Raw genomic sequence first — 23,085 nt, 5'->3', positions numbered from 1 at the left:
CGTATAGACAAAGTAAAGAAGAGAGTCAAAACAAGTACAGGTCTCATAGTAACAAGTGAGGAAACCTTTTGAGAAAACAGGGTTTCAACAATGGTCGAGTTTAAAAGATAGCAAAACTCATAATCAGATAAATCACATAAAAAAGAGTCTGAAACAAGGAACTTTTAATCAAGTCAAGTATTCAAACAAACAATTTCAGACCCAAAGACTGAGGGTTTTCAACAACAATCGAGTTTAAAAGATGTTAAAACAAATAAGTCAAACAAGAACGAGGAACTTAATCAAACAAGTACACATCTCACAAATAGTCTCAGAACTCGTATGAGACCAAAAAGGAATTAGGGTTTTCAATCTGCTAACTCAGATAGAAGAACAAAATGAACAAAACATAGCAAATCACAAACAACATTAAAATTGGAGAAGAGATATTTTGAAAAACTTAAAGGAAAAACCTAATGAATAGTCGTTTAGAAAGAAAATTTGAAGAAATTTCGAGAAAACCCTTAAGACATTCATAGCAAGTACATATCTAAAGTAGATCTGAAAGAAAAATCAAAAGACCTTAAAGATTAGGGTTTCAAAAAACCCAGAAAATGTGAGAAAGACCTTGAAAGTTTCCGATCTAACCAGGAAAGTCAAGGATCTGCCTTGAAAAGCCATGAATGGCCGGAAAAAGGTCGTGGATGGCCGGAGAAAGGTCGTGGATGAGAAGTCAAGCAAGGACTGGACCAGATTCGCTCAAGGTGTGCCCATGAAACCACAGAAACCAACACGCAAGAGCCATAGGAGGCGACTACACATCTCCAATGGCCTTGGGAGGACATGGATTAGGCAGGGTTTAGGGTGGGGTTAGAAGACGGCGGCTAGGGTTCATGAGGTTTTAGAGAGAGTTGATATAAAAGAGGGATTCAGAGGTAGCGGTTGGTGAAAAATGAAGTAGGGTAAGGGGTTGTTTGGGGTTAAAAACGAAAGGGGGAATGGTGGTCGTTGATCTAAAACCTCATGAACCCTAGCCGGGTTTGGGTAGGTTTAGTTGGGTTAGGGGTTAGGTTTAAACAAAATTGGGCCGGGGGAAATTGGGTCTGATTTGGGGTTCTATTTAGGCTACAATTGTAATGCAATTGGGCTATTATTTAAATAGCCAATTTTCCACTTTTGAAATTATAACAAATAGTAAATTAATTTCTGGAAACAAATTAAAATCACTTAAATGACTTATAATATATAATTAACAATTTAAAAATATAGGACTTAATTCCTATGGATATAAACGCAATTAAATCTTAAAAGAGGCTAATATTGCAATTATATGCAATTTAGCATTAAAAATACTAAATAAATTTGTAAAAATATGCAAAAATTATATTAGCTATATTTTAGCATAAATATAAAATTCCAATAAATTAATTACAAAAAATAGTAATTTTATAAACAATTATTGGGTTTTCATGAATAAAATAGGGAAATAAATTGATTTAAAAATCTTTAAAAATTAAGGAAAAATAATAAAACATTTGGACATACTTATATATGAATACACATGCTATTCTGAAGGTATTTTGCATAGTGGAAAATATATAGGAAAAAGTTGGGTATCAACAACTACCCCTCTTTAAGGATGAAAGAGTTGTCGGGTAAAGATATGATGGCCAGTTTTGACCGAGCGAAATGGTTTGAAGAAGATAGGTTGTACCTTGGCTTATGAGCTGCCTACATATCCCTGATTTTATAGGAATCAGGACATATGTAGTTCAGGATCCGCCGGCAGAGTATACCGATGGAGACTTTTCAAGAACGAACGCAATATCCAGGGCGGGGTGAGTGGACGGCTTGTGGGAATGGCTGAGGTTCAATATGGCTACGAAAAATGGAGCGGGGCTACTTTTGCTGGGACGGTCGTTGCTCGCCGGTTTTCCTGTAATTAGAAACAATACAAGCGCATACCATGTCGGACCATAAATGTTGTCTTTAGACGGTCAGAATGACGACCTTAGACCATGCCATACTGGGCCATGAAGCGTATGATAAAGGGGTGACAATATAGGAAGAGCGCAACCACTCATTATAAGCGTTGCTATGGTATTTGTTTGGCACGAGTGGAGTATGATGTTGAGCATGATTATGAAATAATTAAAACATGTTGGCACGTATTTGCATGTTAAGAAAGTGATAAATACAGCAGTATCATGATTTAAAGAAGTAATAAAGGGAAGAAACAAAGAAGATAAGTCAGTTTTGCTTTTGAAAAGAAATTAAACGCTTAAAGGAATTAAACAAGTAATTGCACATAAGGGAGGGTACAAATTCAAAAGAACAATCTGAAGTGGTAAAAGCCTAATATCTCCAGCAGAGTCGCATGTTGTCGCGCCGCCCTTTTTCCCTCTGTGCATCAGAAAATCAGGTTTATAACATTTTGGGTATAGGACAACTCATTCCTTTTGAAAACTGGGTTTTGCATTTGAAGAGTCGTCACCTAATGATTTAAGGTGCATTAGGACACCTATAAGGTTCACTTCTAAATTTGTTCGATAACCAGAGATAGGGTAAGGCTTGAAATATCCTAAGGGGAAGGTCTTAGGCACCCCTCAAGATCCACTAGTGTGGTTCCTGGCCAGAAAATTTTGTGAATTTTGTACAATTAGCAAATAGACAAGTATAGGCTCAAGTAGTAGGGAATTTAAGTTTAAACACATAAGAGTCTGAAAACAATTATTAAAAGGCGAATTTTGAAAAGAAAATTACAGTTCTACAAATACTTGGGAATATAAAAGAAGGGAGGGGTCCTAGGTTTATTTATAATATGGATCACATCAATGCGATACCCGGTATGACACTCCTCAGAAGAGGGGATACACATGGTATTAGCGCACCGGTCATCATATCCATATCTACCCTTCCCACCCCGTTAAGGTATTAAAGCGCGGATTGGTCTCGACCTCTATTGCATGCTATTATCCGTCCCATTCCTATCAGTCTCGGAGGATTTTAAGACTACTATTCCTATAAAATGGAGGATTTTAGGCTGACTCTTCATTTTTAAAGGTAAAAAGACTAAGGCGACATTCAAAACACATAAGGCTTCATATTAGGGGAAAACATATAATCAACTAAGAGGATCATATATACCTACTCAATTAAAGCACATAAGTAGCATGACTTAAACACATTTAAGGTCAGAATGTAAGGTACTAAGGCAGGGGTGTTTTAGTTGTTGAAACAGACCAATATATTATACAACTCAGATAAGATGTTCGAATCAGGCATGTCTGCTGGTTGTAGCAGTTGCTAATTAAACAAAGGAAGATTCAGTTTTATCATTATTGCCTAAGGCTTGCCTAAGTGTGTATTGATGATACCATATAAGCACGATGTCTATTACTAATTCAGAACGTGGCAAAGCAGTAACAGTTTTAAACGAGCAATTCGGATCCTATAGGCGTGCTTTCTAAACCACATTGATAAGAGGAGTAGGTTGTTTAAACTAATTCAAAACAGGCATGAGTCAAATTGACTTTAGCTAGACTGATTTAGACCCTATAGGCATGATCTCTATTATAGCTGATTTTAATTCCTATAGACATGGCATCTAAGTACTAAAAACTGATTTGGTCCTATAGGCATGATATCTAATTGGATATGCAGTGAAGTGGGCGGGATTTATTTGAAATTCCTATAGGCATGACTTTTATAAAAATACTAATTTTAATGGCTTCTAATTTCAAAGGTGATTTTAACCTTTTAGACACGATGTCTGATTTTAGATCCTATGGGCATGTTATCTAAGCGTAGAATTAAAACATGCAGAATTTTGAAAACAGTTCCTATAGGCATGTTATCTACCCACCTAATAGCTAAAACATACATAATTACCCCATCCCCTTTTCACTAACCAACCCTAATATTTGTTACAAATTATTACAAACCAAGTACTGAATTACATCAGAAAAGTGTAAAATAAGACGTTACAACCATAAGAAGCCTGATTCTTGACTTCCTCTCTGAGTTATGGAATAAACAACCTCAATTGCCACTTGTTTCAAAGCCTTTCTCAGACCTGGGTGTGTCATAGTTCCCTAAGGGTTTCAAGGCACCCCGAGCAGTGCTTACACCCAGGTTACATACCCAGATAGAGATGAGTGCAATGTGGAAGGGCCAACCCTTATGTGTCCAAGTTCAGAGGGAGCTCACGGGTCCCAAGGAAAGGCTCACACAAGAGGGGCAGATCTAAGGTGCTAAAAGTATAGTGGAAGTGCAGAAACAGAGATTTATTAAAAATTGGGTTAAAAATAGTGAGGGATAAGGGTGATTTGAAAACAATAGTAGTAAAACTTAAACTACACAGATCCAGTAGTTACACAAAGGGGGTAGGGGTTTTGGGATTACATTGCATGAAGCATATGACCTTAAAAAGGGTCAAGTTTGGTCATGTACAACAATAGATGATGCTGGCATGCCCACAAACCATCCAGAGAACACAAACACATAGGGGGATATGGGGGTTTAAGATTCATATGTCAGCAAATCACATAATCAAGTGACTGACAGAGTACACACATAAGGGAAAACATTAATTTAGAAGGGGAGGGAGTAGATTACAGCATGTTGTTGATTCTTGAAGATTAACTAGGACATACCAGTAAGAAGCAAAGTGTAGCAAATTTCCACAGCAGTAGCAAAAGTAGTGATAGAGAAAAGAGAGAGTTTTGAGTGAAGTGTATGTTCTGAACTTAGATGGTTCGTCCGTGCCATTGAAAGAAAAGAAGGTGGGTATTTATAGTTTTGAAAATACGTGAAGAATAAGGTAATAAGTAAAGTCATAACACAAATATAGAAACAATCACAAGTCAGAATCAATTACACAAGTGATTCTCTTTAATTAATGAGTCACTATTTAACGGGTAGTAACATGTTCAAATTAGGAAAGAAATCAGTTTGGGGATAGATTGATTATTGCCATATAAGGGGTAGTAAAAGCATGCAGAGAACAATCAAGTCTGAATACAAAAATATGCTTATTTTTTGAAAGGATTCAGCAAGGTAAATCATTACAGTAAAGGGAAAGGAATCAATTAATTTTAAACGGGCAAGTGAAATCAGGGCTCATATAAGAAAAGATTTTGAAATCAGTCACAAGATCAAGATCAATCAAGGAAGAAACATGCTTCTGCACTTTAGTATATATATAGAGAGTGAACAGAAACAGTATGCAATAGTAGCAGAAATAAGCATAGGATTCAGTAGTGAACAAAGTTAAATAGTCAAGGCTCACACGTATATCCAAAGTGAAGAAGAGAGTCAAAACAAGTACAGGTGTCACAGTAACAAGTGAGGAAACATTTTGAGAAATCAGGGTTTCAACAATGGTCTAGTTTAAAAGATAGCAAAACTCAGAATTAGATAAGTCACATAAAGAAAAGAGAGTTTGAAACAAGGAACTTTTAATCAAGTCAAGTATTCAAACAAACAATTTCAGACCCAAAGACCTAGGGTTTTCAACAACAATCGAGTTTAAAAGATGGTAAAACAAATAAGTCAAACAAGAACGAGGAACTTAATCAAACAAGTACACATCTCACAAATTGTCTCAGAACTCAAATGAGATCAAAAAGGAATTATGGTTTTCAATCTGCTAACTCAGATAAAAGAACAACATGACCAAAATATAGCAAAATCACAAAAAACATTAAAATCAGAGAAGAAATATTTTGAAAAACTTAAAGGAAAAACCTAATGAATAGTCGTTTTGAAAGAAAATTTGAAGAAATTTCGATAAAACCCTTAAGACATTCATAGCAAGTACATATCTAAAGTAGATCTCAAAGAAAAATCTAAAGACCTTAAAGATTAGGGTTTCGAAAAACCCAGAAAATGTGAGAAAGACCTTGAAAGTTTCTGATCTAACCAGGAAAGTCAAGGATATGCCTTGAAAAGCCATGAATGGCCGGAGAAAGATCGTGGATGGCCGGAGAAAAGCCATGAACCGAAGTCGAGCAAGGACTGGACCAGATTCCCTCAAGGTATTCCCATGAAACCATAGAAACCAACACCCAGGAGCCATAAGAGGCCACTACACATCTCCAATGGCCATGGGAGGCTATGGATTAGGTAGGGTTTAGGGTGGATTAGGGTGGGGTTAGATGGTGGCGGCTAGGGTTCATGAGGTTTCAGAGAGAGTTGAGAGAGAAGAGGGATTCAGAGGTGGCGATTGGTGAAAAATGAAGTGGGGTAAGGGGTCGTTTGGGGTTAAAAAAAGAAAGGGGAACGATGAACGTTGATCTAAATGATTAATGACCTGGATTTAAATGGTTAGGTGGGGATCCGGGTTTGGGTAGGTTTAGTTGTGTTGGGGGTCGGGTTTAAACGAAATCGGGCCGGGGAAAATTAGGTCTGATTTGGGGTTCAATTTAGGCTACAATTGTAATGCAATTGGGCTATTATTTAAATAGCCAATTTTCCACTTTTGAAATTATAAAAAATAGTAAGTTAATTTTTGGAAATATATTAAAAGCACTAAAATGACTTATAATATATAATTAACAATTTAAAAATGCAGGACTTAATTTTTATGAATATAAATGCAATTAAATCTTAAAAGAGGCTAATATTGCAATTATATGCAATTTAGCTTTAAAAACACTAAATAAATTTGTAAAAATATACAAAAATTATATTATTTATATTTTAGCATAAATATAAAATTCCAATAAATGAATTACCAAAAATAATAATTTTGGAAACAATTATTGGGTTTTCATGGATAAAATAGGGAAATAAATTGATTTAAAAACCTTTAAAATTAAGAAAAAATAATAAAACATTTGGAAATACTTATATATACATACACATGCTATTTTGAAGGTATTTTGAATATTGGAAAATATATAAGGGAAAAATTGGGTATCAACAATAAGTACGACTTAACACAATTATAGAAATAATACAAATCAGAATCAATTAGAGATTCGGACTCCTTTAATTAGGGAGTCATAGTTCAAACGGGTACAAGCTGTGTCAAATAAGGAAAAGAATTACTTATAAGACTGATTTTACCATAATAAAAGTAGTAAAAGCATGTAGCATGTAATAAGGACTAAGTACAGAATATTTCCAAGTAAGGAAAGTACATGATAGATAACTAACAACATATTTGTGCCCATAAATAAGGTAGAGTACCATTTTAATTATGAAAGTTGGTTCCAATAATCACGAATGAGATTGAAAATAATAGGGAATCAGCACTAACTAAGGAAAGTATCAAAAAAAATAAGGAAGCAATTCGAAAAATCAGTACAGAATTACAAGGAAAATACACAAAATCACAGATTCAGGGAAAATATCGCAGGTCACAAAAATCAATATAAATTATTATGCGAACAATCAATAAAACAAATAGTCGTACCTATTAAACAATAATAACATGTGTTGAACAAAATCAGAGAAACCATAAAAACAAATTAGAGCAGGAAGCACAAGAGCATATAGAACATACATGAAACCTAGAATGTTCATGAGAGACATGTAAACACATCGCAAACAGACTCAAACTTCAAATTGAACCCAGGAGTATTAGGGTTTCTTAACAAAAATGAATCGAGCAAAAGGAAAGACTCAGGTGATGTTTAAACATGCTAAAAATCACAAAGTAATTGCTAAAAATCAGAAAGAAATCGTTTTTGCAAAAGGGTTTTGAAACCCTAGTCTGGAAAATGAGGAAATCGTTTGAAATCAGAGAAATCTTTTGAGGAAAACAGGTGAGAACCTTAAAAGACACATAGATCCATCACAGATCTAAAATGATCGGAGGGTTTAAAGCTAGGGTTTCCAGAGAAAACCCAAAGGAGGAGAAGAAAGCTTAAAATATCATCCGCCTTTGGCCGGAAAATGTATAGATCTTACTCGAACGGCCATAGGTTACCGAAAAACATGGCATGAGACCGGAGATGGGAGTTGACCGCAACAGGGTCACTTGAGAGCCTCCACCGGTAACACAGGTGTGAAATACGGATCCATAAGGTCGATAAGAGGTGAAAACTTCATAGTTTTCAGCAAGGAGATGGCCGGAGAGGGGAAAGACAGAGCTCAGGAGACGAAGGTTCTAGAGAGAGTTGAGAGGATTCAGAGAGACGAGTGAGAAGTGAGACGGGGGAAAATGAGAAAGGGGGTAGTCGTTTAGGGGTTAATATGGTAAGTATTAATCTAGGCCGTTGATTTGAATTAATCGACGGCTCAGATCGAACGAGGGTTGGGCCGGGTAAGATTTTAAGTTTGGGTTGGGCAACTGGGCTAGTTTATTGGGTTAGGGGTGTGGGTTAATTAGGCTGGAATTCAAATTTAAAAATGGATAGTTGTTAAATACCCCATAAAAATAGATAAATAATTTATAAAAATGTCTAATATTATAAAAAAATTGTTTCTTAATAAAATAAATTAAAATTATAATTAGTATTAAAAATATAAATGACTAATTATTGAGTAAAAATATAGCACAAAATATATAATTAGGTCATAATTGCAAAGTCATTGCAATTATAACTAGATAGTGCCAATTTGGCTAATTTGTGAAATACATTTGGTCTTAATAGGACCAAAAATAATATATTAAATCAAGTAATGCTTTTGAAATCATTTGTAATGCAATTTATAATTAATTATTAGAGATAAAAATACTGGATAAATAAAAAATGAATTAGTAAAAATATGTGGAAAATTATAGAAAAATACCAATTGTTATGAAAACCTAATTTTGAAGGTCTATATGCAAAATTTAAAATAATTTGAGAAAAATTGGGTATCAACAGGTGCCCATGGCAGTGGGCCGACAAAGTTCATTCCCCATTTCATAAACGACCATGGCGACAAGACCGGTTGGAGCAGCTCCCCCGATTGATGGATCATCGGGGCGTGTATCTGGAACTCGTCGCATTTTTGCATGAAGTCTTTTGCATCCTTCTCCATCTTGTTCTAGTAGTAGTCGGCTCTGATTAGCTTTCAAACCAAGGATTCTGCCCTCGAATGATTTCCGCAAGTGCCTTTTTGAACTTTTCTTATGGCATACTCGGTCTCTCCTGGGCCTAAGAATGTGGCCAATGGGACTAATAAGGATTTCTTAAACAATGCCCCTTTGACTAGGCAAAATATGGCGGCCTTATTGCATGCGGTTTTTGATTCCTTGGGATCCGAAGCCAATTTTCCCGTCTTCAGGTAGTCTATATATTTGTTCCTCCAATCCCAAGTCAAACTTGTAGAGATTACTTCAGCGTGACCTTCGTCTACCATCGAGTTCATCAGTTGTACTACTGCCCCCGAGCTAAATTCCTCGCAGTTAATAGCCGGCCCCAAGTTGGCCAGTGCATCGGGCTCACTTTTTTTTTATCTCGGGGTATATGTTGCAGAGTCCATTCCTTGAATTGGTGTAGGGTCACCAGCAATTTGTCCAAGTACCTCCGCATCCGTTCTTCTTTTACTTCGAACATTCCGTTGACTTGATTTACCATGAGGAGGGCATCGCATTTGGCTTCAATCACTTCGGCCCCAAGGCTCTTAGCTAGTTCTAGACCTGCAATCATGGCCTCATGCTAGGCTTCGTTGTTAGTCAATTTTACATTTCTAATAGATTGCCTAATTATACTTCTCATAGGTGGTTTTAACATAATACCGAGTCCAGACCCCTTCGCATTGGAGGCACCATCCGTGAATACGACGCAAAATCCTGAATTAGCCCCCGAGGTAAGAAATAATTCCTTTTTGACTTTGGCTATTAGGGCCGGCGTAAAGTCGGCCACAAAGTCTGCCAAAATCTGAGATTTTATGGTAGTTCGAGGTCTATACTCAATATCTTACCCGCTAATCTCCATGGCCCATTTGTCCAACTGGCCTAAGAGCTCGAGCTTATGCATGATATTCATCAGTAGGTAAGAGGTTATGACACATATAGGGTGGAATTGAAAGTACGGTTTTAGTTTCCTGGAAGCGCTTAGCAAAGAGAGTGCTAAGTTTTCCAGGCGAGGATATATTGATTTGTCATTGCCTAGTGTTCTACTGACATAGTAAATAGGAAATTGTGTACCTTCTTCCTCCTGGACTAAGACATCACTTACCGCTACCTCAAAAACCGCCAAGTAGAGGTACAATTGTTCGTCTGCCTTCAGGGTGTGCAACAGAAGGGGGCTCGACAGGTACCGTTTGAGTTCTTCTAAAGCTTGTTGGCATTCCGAAGTTCAGGAAAAATTATTCTTCTTCTACAATAGTGAGAAGAATCGGTGGCTCCTGTCCGAGGATCTCAAGATGAACCAGCCCAATGGGGCTATATGCCCAGTCATTTTTGAACTTCCTTGAAGTTGTCCACTACGATGATGTCCTCTATGGCCATTATTTCATTGGGGTTGTTCTCTATCCCACGATTAGATACCATGAACCCAGGAAATTTACCCGAACCGACCATTAAGGCCAGTCTGCTCGCAGGGACTTGACCAATATATCATCAATATAAACTTCCATTGATTTCCCTATTTTCTCCTTGAACATCCCGTTTACTAAGCATTAGTAGGTTGCACCAACATTCTTTAGTCCAAACGACATTACGTGTTAGCAGTAGGTGCCGAATTTGGTTATGAAAAAAGTATTTTCTTGGCCGTTTGGGTCCATCCGAATTTGGCGGTACCGGAGTAGGCGTCAAGAAAACTAAGTATATCATGCACGACCGTATCATCAATCATTCAATCGATGTTAGGCAAAGGGAAAGAATCATTAGGGCATGCTTTGTTTAGGTCTTTATAATCCACACCCATCCTTAGTTTATTTCCTTTACTAGGCACTACCACTACGTTAGCTAACCAATCCGGGTATTTGACTTCTTGGATGGATCCTATATTTAGAAGTTTTGATACCTCATCCTTGATGAACGCATGTTTGATCCCGGACTGTGGTTTTCTCTTCTGTTTAACCAGATGGAACTTCGAGTCCAAACTCAGCTTGTGAGTGGTTACCTCCAGTGGGATCACTTTCATGTCAAGATGGGACCAAGCGAATAATCGGCTTTAGCTTTAATAAAATCAATAAGTTTTTTCCCGAGCTCGGGGGTTAGTCCCATGCCTAGGTATTCCGTTTGATCCAATAGATGCTCGATTAATATGAGTTGCTCCATCTCTTCAATCGTTGATTTGGTGGCTTTGTTGTCATCAAAAGCTATAAACAATCTTGGGATGCCATAATCATCTTCCTCGTCTGCTCCTCATTCTTCCTATTTCGCCGGTTCGGCTGAGGCCGATATCAGTGATTGCTATTTAGTTTCTTCCTTTTTATCGGTTCCATTTTCCTTGATGTTGAAACCGCAGCCATCAGGATTACCTCATTGACATCAAATATCTCCCTCGTGCCCGGTTGTTCTCTACAGACCATTTTGATTCTCCCCGGTATGGGAAATTTCAGCGCCTAGTGCAAGGTCGAGGGTATCGCCCTCATTTTATGAACCCATGGAATTCCGAATAGAGCTTTGTACCTCCTATCCCATTCGATCAAGTAGAACTTCATTTCTTGGATTTTTTCAATGGTGTTTACTGGCAAGGTTATTTATCCTTTCGTGGTCTCACATGCCATGTTGAATCCGTTCAATATCTGAACTGCTGGTATAATTTTGTCCTATAGCTCCAGTTGCTTTACAACCCTCGATCTGATGATGTTGGCCGAGAAACCTAGATCAATCAGGACACGCTTAACTTGAGATTTATTAATAAGTATGGATATTACCATTGCATCGTTGTGAGGTTGTACGATTCCCTTGGCATCTTCATTACCGAACAAAATGGCTCCCTTTGAAACATGATCCCGGGTGCATTTTTCCCTGGTGATAGCTACTTTAGTGCATTTTATCATTGGTCCTTGGAGAACATCGACTCCTCCAATGATCATGTTGATCACGTGTTGAGGCTCATCTTGTTTGACCTATTTGTTGGCATCCCTGTTCTTGAAGTGGTTTTTGGCTCGCTCACTCAGAAATTCTCGAAGGTGCCCATTGTTGAATAGCAGGGCAACTTCTTCTCTTAACTATCGGCAATCTTCGGTCCTGTGACCGTGAGTGCCATGATATTTACACATAAAATTAGGATTTCTCTGGGTAGGTGCAATGGTCGGGGCATTTGGTCTCTTTGATGCCCCATATGGCTGACACGATGCTGGCAATATCCGCATTGAAGTTTTAATTCAACAATCTTTGTGCTTCCATACTCTCAAGCGGCCAGTCAAACCCATTCTAGCTCATTAGACTTTGGCCACTTGGCCCTCGATCGCTTCTCTTCTCGTTCCTTGTAGGGTGACGCCCAGATCCATTTCCCCTGTGATCCGCACTTTATGGTTGATACAGATCTTTGATCACTCTTGGCTCGTGATCTATGGCTCTCTTAGATCTATCATCGGCCATGATAGGGTAAACATATCCAGAAGGGGCCCCGAGTTGGTTTTCCTCGACCTTGATCTTTGACTGGTACTTGTTGTGGATGTCGGCCCAGGTTACTAAGGTACTCCACCAAATTCTGTTTTAGCTGTTGAAAGGCCAAGGAACTTCGAGGGTCAAGCCCCTACATGAATGCCTGAACAGCCCAATCATCCGCAACCAATGGCAAGTCTATCCGCTCCATCTGCAACCTCGACACGAACTCCCTAAGCATCTCGTTATCCCTCTGTTTGACCTTGAAAAGATCTGACTTTTTGGTCTCGACACTTATGGCCCCGACATAGGCCTTTACGAAAGCATCTGCAAGCATAGAAACAAGTTAATGGAGTTTGGGGGCAAGTTGTGATACCATATCATTGCCCCCTTGGACAAAGTCTCCCCAAACATTTTTAGCAACACTGATTCGATTTCATCATCTTCCAAATCGTTCCCCTTGATTGCGCATGTATAGGAGGGCACATGCTCATTTGGATCTGTGGTCCCATTATATTTTGGGATGTCAGGCATACAAAACCTCTTTTGGATCGACTTGGGTGTCACGCTTAGAGGAAAAAGGCTTCTGGATAAAAAATTTGGAATCCGCTCCCTTCAATATCAAGGTTGCTCCTGGGATCTAATCGATCCTGGAGTTGTATGTTTCCACCTTTTTATCATTAGCCTCAATCTTTTTCTCACCTGACTCCACCTATTTCGTCAATGCTTCGAGCATTTCATTACCTCGGGATTTACCCCAGGCTCGGCTTCACCCAGTCTCTCGATAATATGTTCGTCTCTTCGAGTGTCTTTTCAGGATTGTTCGAGCTCGACCCTGTTAGGGGCATTGCTTTGATTTTGCAGCTGCGCTATTGTCGTTTGTTGATCCCGCAACATTTGGAAAATTAGATGTAGGCTCACCCCATCACCTTCGCCCTTAGGTACTTCTTGAGTTGTTGGTTAGGGTCCCCCACGAATACTGCTTTCGAGATCAGCCGAAAAATTGATGTTGATGGCCACCTGCGAGTTAGCATCGACCCGGTCGGCAGCTAGGACACCATCGGGATCGGTAGGAAGCACATCGTTATTGGGCACCAAATTATTAATTTTGCCGTGATGTCCAGACTTAGCGTCAACGTTCGAGTGAGCAGATTGAGAGTTTGACATTTTTAGGCTGACCTGAAATTAAGATTTCAAAGAACAAGCGTAAAATAGGGTGTGTTATGGAGATTCAAATCACCACTATTATCCTTAGTCCTATGGTGGCTTCAAACCATTTACCCCAAAAATTAGGTAATAATTAAATTTGTACGCGGTTTTAAGGATACGTGATTTAGTTCGATAAGAATAATTAATAATATCAGATAAATGAATTAGAAACGAAATAAACGATAAAACCAATTGCAATGTTATGGCCAAGCATGAACTTAGATTGAACAATGACCTCATCCTCGATTGGACCCTCGGTTCGAGCCCAGTCATGAATAAAGAACAAAACAAATGAACAAAATTCTGAACATTAGCTAGAAGGTAAAAATAAACTCTTATTGCCTTGAATCGCGTATTACAATGTGTCAAACTAAAGAAAAACTTCCCTTTTATATAGTAGAAGAGTTTCAATCCTAGTATATATATTATTAAAAGGAAAGGAAAAAGTCATCTCCTTAAGTCAAGTGGCAACCTAGAAAAAAACCATATGGCATAAGTAGTTAATAATTAATTATTATTTTTGAATTTAAATATTTATAAAACAATAAAATAAAATATTTTATAATAAAAAAGAAAATTAAAAAATAAAAATTTTATTTATTCAGAAAATATCTGTATCTATATATTATTAGAAGGACAAGAAAAAGCCCTCTCATTAAGCCTTGTGGCAACCTAAAAAAAATCACATGGCATAAGTAGTTAATAATTAGTTATTGGTTATTGTTTTTGAATTTAAATATCTATAAATAATAAAATAAAATATTTTACAATACAAAATAAAAATTAAAAATAAAAAGTTTATTTATTCAGAAAATATCTATATCTATATCTATATATTATTAAAAGAAAAGGAAAAATCTCTCTCCTTAAGTCAAGTGACAACCTAGAAAAAAAACCATACGGCATAAGTAGTTAATAATTAATTATTGGTTATTATTTTTGAATTCAAATGTTTATAAAATAATAAAATAAAATATTTTTATACTTAAAGACAAAAATTAAAAACAAAAAGTTTATTTATTCAGAAAATATTATTGATAAATATAGTAAAATAAAAAATAATAAAATATATATCTTCTATTACATATAAAGTAATATGCTACTAAAGTTTCTATTAACAATGCAATAATACTAAATTTGGATAGTACAATAAAGAAAAAATACAGAACACAAAGTTATTCGATCCCTATATAATTCTCATTAATTTAATAGAGATTTTATTCATGAAAATTCTGATAATATTATTGAGAATAATATATAAAATTTTAAAAAAAAAATTCAAGAGCAATAAAAAAAATATATATCTTCTATTATATTACAAAAAGAAAGTACCAGACAAAAATATTAAACAAAGTAGTATGCTAATAAAATTTTCTATTAACAATGTAAAAATACTAAATATTGGATAATATAATAAAGAAAAATATAGAACAAAAAAATTATTCAATGACTATATAAGTCTATTTAATTTAATAGAGATTTTATTCATTAAAATTCAGACAATATTATCGAGAATAGTAGCATAAAATTTAAAATAAAAAATATTTCAAGAGTAATAAAATATAATCTTTAATAATATTGTAAAAAGAAAGTAGTAGACCAAAATATTAAACAAAATAATATGCTAATAAAAGTTTCTATTAACAATGCAATAATAGTAAATATTGGATAATATATTAAAGAAAAATCCAGAACAAAAAAGTTATTCAATACTATACAAGTCTCTTTAATTTAATAGAGACATTATTCATTAAAATTCAAATAATATTATGAGAATAATAGGTTAAAATTTAAAATAAAAATATATTTCAAGAGTAATAAAATATATATCTTCTATTATATTACAAAAAGAAGGTAGTTGACAAAAATATTAAACAAAGTAATATTCTAATAAAAATTTCTATTAACAACGTAAAAATACTAAATATTGGATAGTATAATAAACATAAATATAGAAAAAAAAGTTATTGAATGACTATACAAGTCGCTTTAATTTAATAGAAATTTTATTATTGGGTATATCATATTGACAAATAAGATGAAAATTTAAATTTGTTAAAACACTACGATCTAATATATTCAAACAAGCTCAATCATAATTCAATTTAATTAATATTATTTAATATTGACCGCGCATCACGCAGGTACGACTATTAGTACAATCTAAAAAAGGTAAAAATCTTCTTTTTCCGGTAATTGTTGATCCATAATCGATATGGAGCGAGATTCGCGCCGTAATATCTAGTTGAGGGCGAGTATTGCGGCCCCTTATCAATCGTACAGAACCATCCATCGCATCTTCCGAGATCTAGAAGTTATAGTCGGTCCGGAATGTGTCGTTTTAACGCGTCCGATGTCATCCTTCCCGAATCTCGACGAGTCTCTGGCCCCAATTATAATCTCGCAGATCTGTGTTCCCCTCTCGTTCTTTCATTGGGGAATCGGGGTAGACATTACCCCGATCTTACCCGTACACAATCTTCAACATCTATAACTATAATTATAATATTGGTTAGACCAAACATGAGGATCTATTCAGTAGATTCACTAAACCTTGAAAATGAAAAGAGCGTATTTTCAGGGAAAAAAAAATTGATATACATAACACAATGTCAAGTGCTTAATGAGCAATCACATTGCGACACACCTATTATACAATATATTAGCTTCAGCCAAACAACTTTTAACATATTGTACACCTTTCCCTCTATGTAGGAGTAAATATTAACAATAGTGTTGAAAACAATAATGTACCTTTTCAGATACAAATTAGAGAATTAGGCAAGACACTCTTATATTTATTATCCCTTTCCTACATGAAGTTTTTGTTCGGCCATCTCTTCTTCTAAGTTTCGTTATTCTATAGAGCTGCTAAGTTTAGTCCATGAATTAAAGCATATGTCCTTCATCTTTAATTTTGAATAGAATTTAAATACTTGAAAATTATATAAAATGTACTGTATATGTCACAACAGTTAATAATGTAAAACAATCAAAAAAAGATACTACTTGAGAAATGGTCAAAGGATTTTTTTTTTTTTTTTGATTTTATAAGTAGTAATAGTGTCTTATAAAATGAAACAGAAAATAAATATTTAATCCTTCAATCACACCCTTGCTAAATATTACTAGTAAGTATTGTAATTTCAAACGTTGGCTGATAGTCATCGCCTTATCAGCATCTTTGGACCAGAGGTAACTAAGGAAAACTGAAAAACGAACTAGTGTTGGTGGTTCACTTCAGTAAATAATGGATGTGAGCATTTTGCGATTATTCTATGTCCAATGTCCCGAGAAGTCTTCCTATTTAAGCAATATTTTACCAGAATCCAAAAGAAAATTTTATCTTTCTCTGTTAAGACAGAGAGGATTAACTGAGATAAAAAAGATAGTTGTGGTTGGTCAAGCTAGGGTCTGAACCTCCGGTGAGCCAACGGTTCGACCCCGACCGGCCACCATTAACACAAGAAAAAGCAAAAAACTATAAATATATAAATAAAAATGAAAGGACCTAAGGTGATGCATTCGTTCTTCGTTCTATTTTTCATATTTACCGCAATAATTCCGAGTTTCTTGGCTCATATTGGAGAGTTCGACGAAGTGTGGAGGAGGAGAGCAGAGGAAGCCAGAAAGGTCGCTCTCCAAACTTATGAGAGCGAACCTGAAAATGTCACATTAGCATTTAACAAACAAGTCCGTGAGTATGTCAAGTTCCTCTATCTCTCTGAAATAATTATCTATGTAATAATTTCTATATTGTAACATCGCCTTCTATTGTTTAAAAAATTTACAACTTTAACTTTAGATTTGACCCGTGCATACTTCTATAGTCACATAAATTAAGATTACAAATTTTATATGTACTTTTCGTAAGTTACAAAAATCTTTTTTCCTTAAACTTGGTACACAATCAAATATAATTATATAAAAGACCAAGAATGTGGATCTGATGACATCAATTCAGGATTTTAATTAATATGGAAAATTAAACTATTAATCAAGCTAATTACGTTCAGTATAATTTCTTGGGTTGTTTATGGTTTGACTTTCATGCAACAACTCCTGAAATTTTCTCCCATGTTTAAGCAAAAGATAGATCCTTATGCTGCTAAGATATACCCTCTTCATGCAGTGCTATGAAGGAATTAAGTGAAGTAATACCAAAGAATGACACAAGAAGGGAGCTAGGTACTAAAAAATACACGGGCCCTTGTATGGTCACAAATCCAATCGATAAGTGCTGGAGATGTGACCCTAATTGGGCAGACAACAGGAAAAAGCTAGCAGATTGTGCAATGGGCTTTGGATCCAAGGCCACTGGCGGAAAGGCCGGCAGGTTCTATGTCGTCAATGATTCTTCAGATGATTATACCGACCCAAAACCAGGTATTATATTGTCTGATAATCTTATTAAATAGTTTAAGCTATTAGAGAAAATACACTTTTATGTAATTGATTATGTCTGCAATACAATAGGAACCCTACGTCATGCTGTTATTCAAAAGGAGCCATTGTGGATCATATTTGATAGAGGAATGACCATTAGGCTGCACCAGGAGTTGATCATGCAGAGTGATAAAACTATCGATGCTCGTGGGGCTAACGTTCACATTGCTGGTGGCGCTGGTATATATTATACTTGATTGTGGATTATCACATTTAAAGTTTAAATTATTTGAAAGGATACACTTTTTATTACCTATATATTCATGTTATATCTCGACAGGTATCATGATCCAGTATACAAAAAACGTGATTATCCATGGCCTACACATTCATGACATTGTCCAAGGAAATGGTGGCATGGTTAGAGATGCAGTAGACCATATTGGACTACGCACAATGAGTGATGGAGATGGCATTTCCATATTTGGTGCGTCCAATATTTGGATTGATCATGTGTCAATGTGGAATTGCTATGATGGAATTATTGATGCTGTTGAAGGATCCACCGGTATCACCATATCAAATGGCCATTTCACAGATCATAATGAGGTGATGTTGTTTGGTGCGAGTGATAGTTCTTCAATAGATCAACAAATGCAAATTACACTAGCATTCAATCATTTTGGAAAGAGATTGGTGCAGAGAATGCCGAGGTGCAGATGGGGATACATTCATGTTGTTAATAATGACTATACTCACTGGAATATGTATGCTATTGGTGGTAGTAAAAATCCTACCATTATTAGCCAGGGTAATCGTTTCATTGCTCCTCCTGACATCTTCAAGAAGCAGGTAATTTATCCCCTCTATTTGTTTGTTTATTTGTTCATTTTCAAAACTTTTGATCCTTTACGAGCCAACATGTGTTCACCACTAAAGAATGGAGAAAAACAATGAAGTATTAAGTGGGAATTGATCCCTACTCCTCTAGGTAAGTAACTCAGTATTCAACCAATTGCACTATTTAACCTTTCTGGATCGTGAGTGCGGTAAAGCGCTTTATTTTGAGGCCATTGTTTGAATTCTGTCCAGGTTAGCCCACTGCGCTAACATGGACAAAATTTAAAAAGTGGCCATACGGTGAAAATTATCTCATTAGCCATCTTAGAGGTTTTATATGTGTAGAAATGACACCAGGTAGCCACTCTAAAGAGCTACTATTTAAGAATTAGCCAGTGCGTCCTGAATTAATTCAAATTTTTAGGACAAAAATATCCCAAATTGTCTTGAAAATAAGATTTTTAATTTAAAATTTCTGGACAAAATAAGTACTTTCTAATATCTAAATAGCATACCTGAGAACGGCTATTTTTGCACTTGCCCCTTCATATGTCGCGAATCTGAATTAATCGGGCAAGTGCTTTTTGAATACCGAATGCCTAATAAGAAGAAAAAAAGAAAACAGAAACTTTTGGTCCCCCCCCCCCTCCCTTTTTATTCCACTAATTATTATGAATGTGCAAAAACAGATTACAAAGAGGGAGTACTCTCCAGAATCAGTGTGGATGCAGTGGACATGGAGATCAGAGGGAGATTTATACATGAATGGGGCATATTTTGTTCAATCTGGTGATCCTGATTGGTCAAAGAAACATCAAAATCTTTACGATGGAATATCAGCAGCACCAGCAGATCAAGTCACTTGGATTACAAGGTTTGCAGGGGCACTTGGTTGCAAGGTAGGACAGGCTTGTTAGAAACTGCCAGGAATTCAAAAATATTATAACCACCACGGGATACTATACAGTATATTTTTGTACATAATCGAGACACTCTCAATTTTGAGTATTTTTAGTTTTGTAATCAATGTTTCGGTTATGGAAAAGAAATTCTTTTTGATTAATTCAACAGTGCCTCAGCAACTGTACGTAGCCTAGTTTATGGCATCGTGCATGTAATTTATTACTAGGGCTAACTTTTACATTGAGTCATGAGATGAGAGATAATTTGAATATTATTTTGACTTAAGAAATAAAATGTTGATTAAACAATGAAACTGCAGTGATTTTTCTTTTTCATGTGTGCAAAGCATAAAAAAGGAACAAATCCAGAGTTTTACTTAAAACCACAAGATTATGGTGTTCATGAGAGAAAATCATATAATTTTTACTTGTGAGCTTAAGATTCAAGCTGATCTTTTATGTTTTTCATTTGGTTTTTATTAACCGCTAAGTCATACTATCATTTAATATCTTCTTCTCTAGCCAAACTTTCTTGAAAATAGGTCGAGAAGTACTTACTACTTTTTCTTCCAAAACAAGCATCTCTTATTAATTGTGAATAAATTTAACGAAGAAAAGAAGCAGATTAACAACTTTGAGAAGTCCTAATAATGCTTTTTAAAGGAGGATGAGATGGTGTCCGATCTGCTATAAAATATCATTCATGAATTGATTTGTTCCGATATTAGAGTATATTATAATAAGTTTACATTGAAAGTCACAATGCAAGAATTTGTTGCACCCACACTTGTTACACATATATAGGACATCAAATAATTTAATGTAAATTTTTGAAAGACATCAGATATTTTAGTGGCACTGTAAAGTTACGTTAGTATGATTAGTTATTATTAGAGTTCAAAAACCGGCAATATGCATGGATTTGATTTCTAATTCTATGTATATAATATATCAGGGAAGGATAATTAAGATCTTCTTTAGCTTTTATAACATCGTATAATTGAATGAACACTAAATTAATAGAACATACTACATATATACTATTCAAACACTAGCAAGAATAAACCTGGTGATATAGTTACGTTTTCTTTTTCGGATGAGATATTGCACTTCTAATCATTCGTTTTGTCCATGGAGTAACTTTTAGACTTAAGGTCTTATGATATTTAACTAACTACGTACCTTATTTAAGCTTTAGTGAATAAATTGTGCACTTGAAGTTCTATTATTAACAACTTTTAACAAATTTAAGGGTTTTATTTCTCAGAAAATAAGAAATCCAAAGTATCAAAACGACTTAAAAGAGCACCTCATGGTTTAACAATTAATATCATGTATGATTATGAAAGTTTCCGCAAAATACAGTTAGTACCTAGTTGAATGTTAAATTTGTTTATTTGGATATTGCGAGGACCAAAATCACTGTCACGATCCAAAATATCTCCAAAGGAGTCGTGATGACACCTAATCTCTAAACTAAGTAAGCCTAACATTTTCTGTAATAATATGAATATTTACTAACTTTAAATTAAATTACTCTAAACAAATTACAATTCTCAAAACCGGTGGTACAAGTCATAAGCCTTTCTAAGAGTAGTTATACATAATTAATACATCACTATTCTGAAACAAAAGGAACATATGGAAATAAGTACAATTGAAGGTGACTCTGAGACCTGGGACCACTACAACAAGTTTACCTTGACTCTCCACCGCAACAACCCGTACAGCTACTATCGATCAAATACCTGGATCTGTACATAAAAAATATACAGAAGTGTAGTATGAGCACACCACAGCGATGCCCAGTAAGTATCAAGACTAACCTTGGTGGAGTAATGACGAGGAACAGTCCGGACACCTACTGGTCAAATAAATAGAACGGGACATGATAATAAACTATTAATATAAAGATAACAAAGTAACATCAACAACATGGAGAGAACAAACTACAATTAGTAGAAACGATAAAAGGACACACGGATGGAAATGAAAGACAACCAAGGAAATTAACACCAACATAGCTGGAACACCGACAAGTAAATAGGTACTCAATAAGGAAGGCAATGTCATCTCAATAAATCATATCATTTCTAATGCATAAATTCCAGCCATCTCAAACTCGATGTCTCATATCATAACCTCAATTACCAAACCTTTGGCACACCCGGCACCTTGTGCCCACATATTTCTGTCTCACCTTGCACAACAACGTTCTCATATTACTCAGTACATAGGGTCCATAACCTATACAATTTAAAATGTTCAAGGAGTCTCATTTACATAACATGAAGTAGAGTACCGCTTCTAAACCAATTAGGAACTCAACAAGAAAAGATGAAGTTATTTTTAGAAATCATTTGAATAAAGAAAGTACCATTTTCAATTAAAATGCAACATCGAATGAATTATTACCTTTACCATGGGATTTAATAATTTACAACTTAGTAAAAGTTCCTTTTTTTTTGTAAGTAGATTACAACCTCAGACGATTTAAGGAAATTTAATTGAGAAACTAATTGAATAAAAAATGTGTGAAATTATTGAACTTTGAGGTATTGAAATATATATATATATATATATATATATATATATATATAAATACGGCGAGGTATTGACAATACTATGAGTTCCAACACAAAGGATCACAGCAGTAAGGAAATTCTGAACCGTTAAAATACTTGAATTGATAACAACAAATAAATACAGCAAACAAAAAGTGCACGGCATCACCCTTCATGTTTTTACTATCGTTCTTACCATAGAAATCAACAAAAACGGTACGCCATCACCCTTCGTGCTTTTACTCTCAATAATGTTGCACGACATCACGCTTCGTACTTTTACTCTCAATAATGTGGCACGGCATCACCCTTCGTGCTTTTACTCTCAATAATGTGGCACGACATCACCCTTCGTGCTTTTACACTCACAGAATATAGCACGACATCATCCTTCGTGCATTAATTCTCATAATCATGGCACGACTGTTGATACCCAATTTTTTTATATAATATTTTAAAGTGCATATATACTTTCAATACAATGCATTAGCGTCAATTGATATTTTTTCATAATTTATATATTTTTTAAACTAATTTATTCTAGTATTTTATTTATATAAATGATTACAAAATTGCATCACAAACGACTCTATAACATTTTATCGATTTAATTTTTCTATTTATAGCCATATTAAGTTCAAATTATTTCACAAATGGCCAGATTTACACCTTTTGATTACAATTGCAATAACCTTGCAATTATAGCCCATGCATGCATTATTACATTATTTTACCAGAAAATAGCCTTTTACATTTTTAAAAT

General features: G+C 35.2%; 1 protein-coding gene across 1 annotated transcript; it reads left to right on the top strand.

Moving 5' to 3' along the window:
- Window positions 1-16,982: 16,982 nt before the first annotated feature.
- On the top strand, window positions 16,983-19,919 carry LOC104237463 (probable pectate lyase P59). The gene is made up of 5 exons (XM_009791619.2): window positions 16,983-17,331; window positions 17,763-18,016; window positions 18,107-18,256; window positions 18,357-18,868; window positions 19,546-19,919. Exons 1-5 carry the CDS (start codon window positions 17,132-17,134, stop codon window positions 19,771-19,773), a joined length of 1,344 nt encoding a protein of 447 aa, XP_009789921.1. The 5' UTR covers window positions 16,983-17,131; the 3' UTR covers window positions 19,774-19,919.
- Window positions 19,920-23,085: the final 3,166 nt, after the last annotated feature.

Source organism: Nicotiana sylvestris, chromosome 2 (assembly GCF_000393655.2).
Source record: "Nicotiana sylvestris chromosome 2, ASM39365v2, whole genome shotgun sequence".
NCBI lineage: Eukaryota > Viridiplantae > Streptophyta > Magnoliopsida > Solanales > Solanaceae > Nicotiana > Nicotiana sylvestris.
This window is presented reverse-complemented; position numbering and strand designations above follow the sequence as displayed.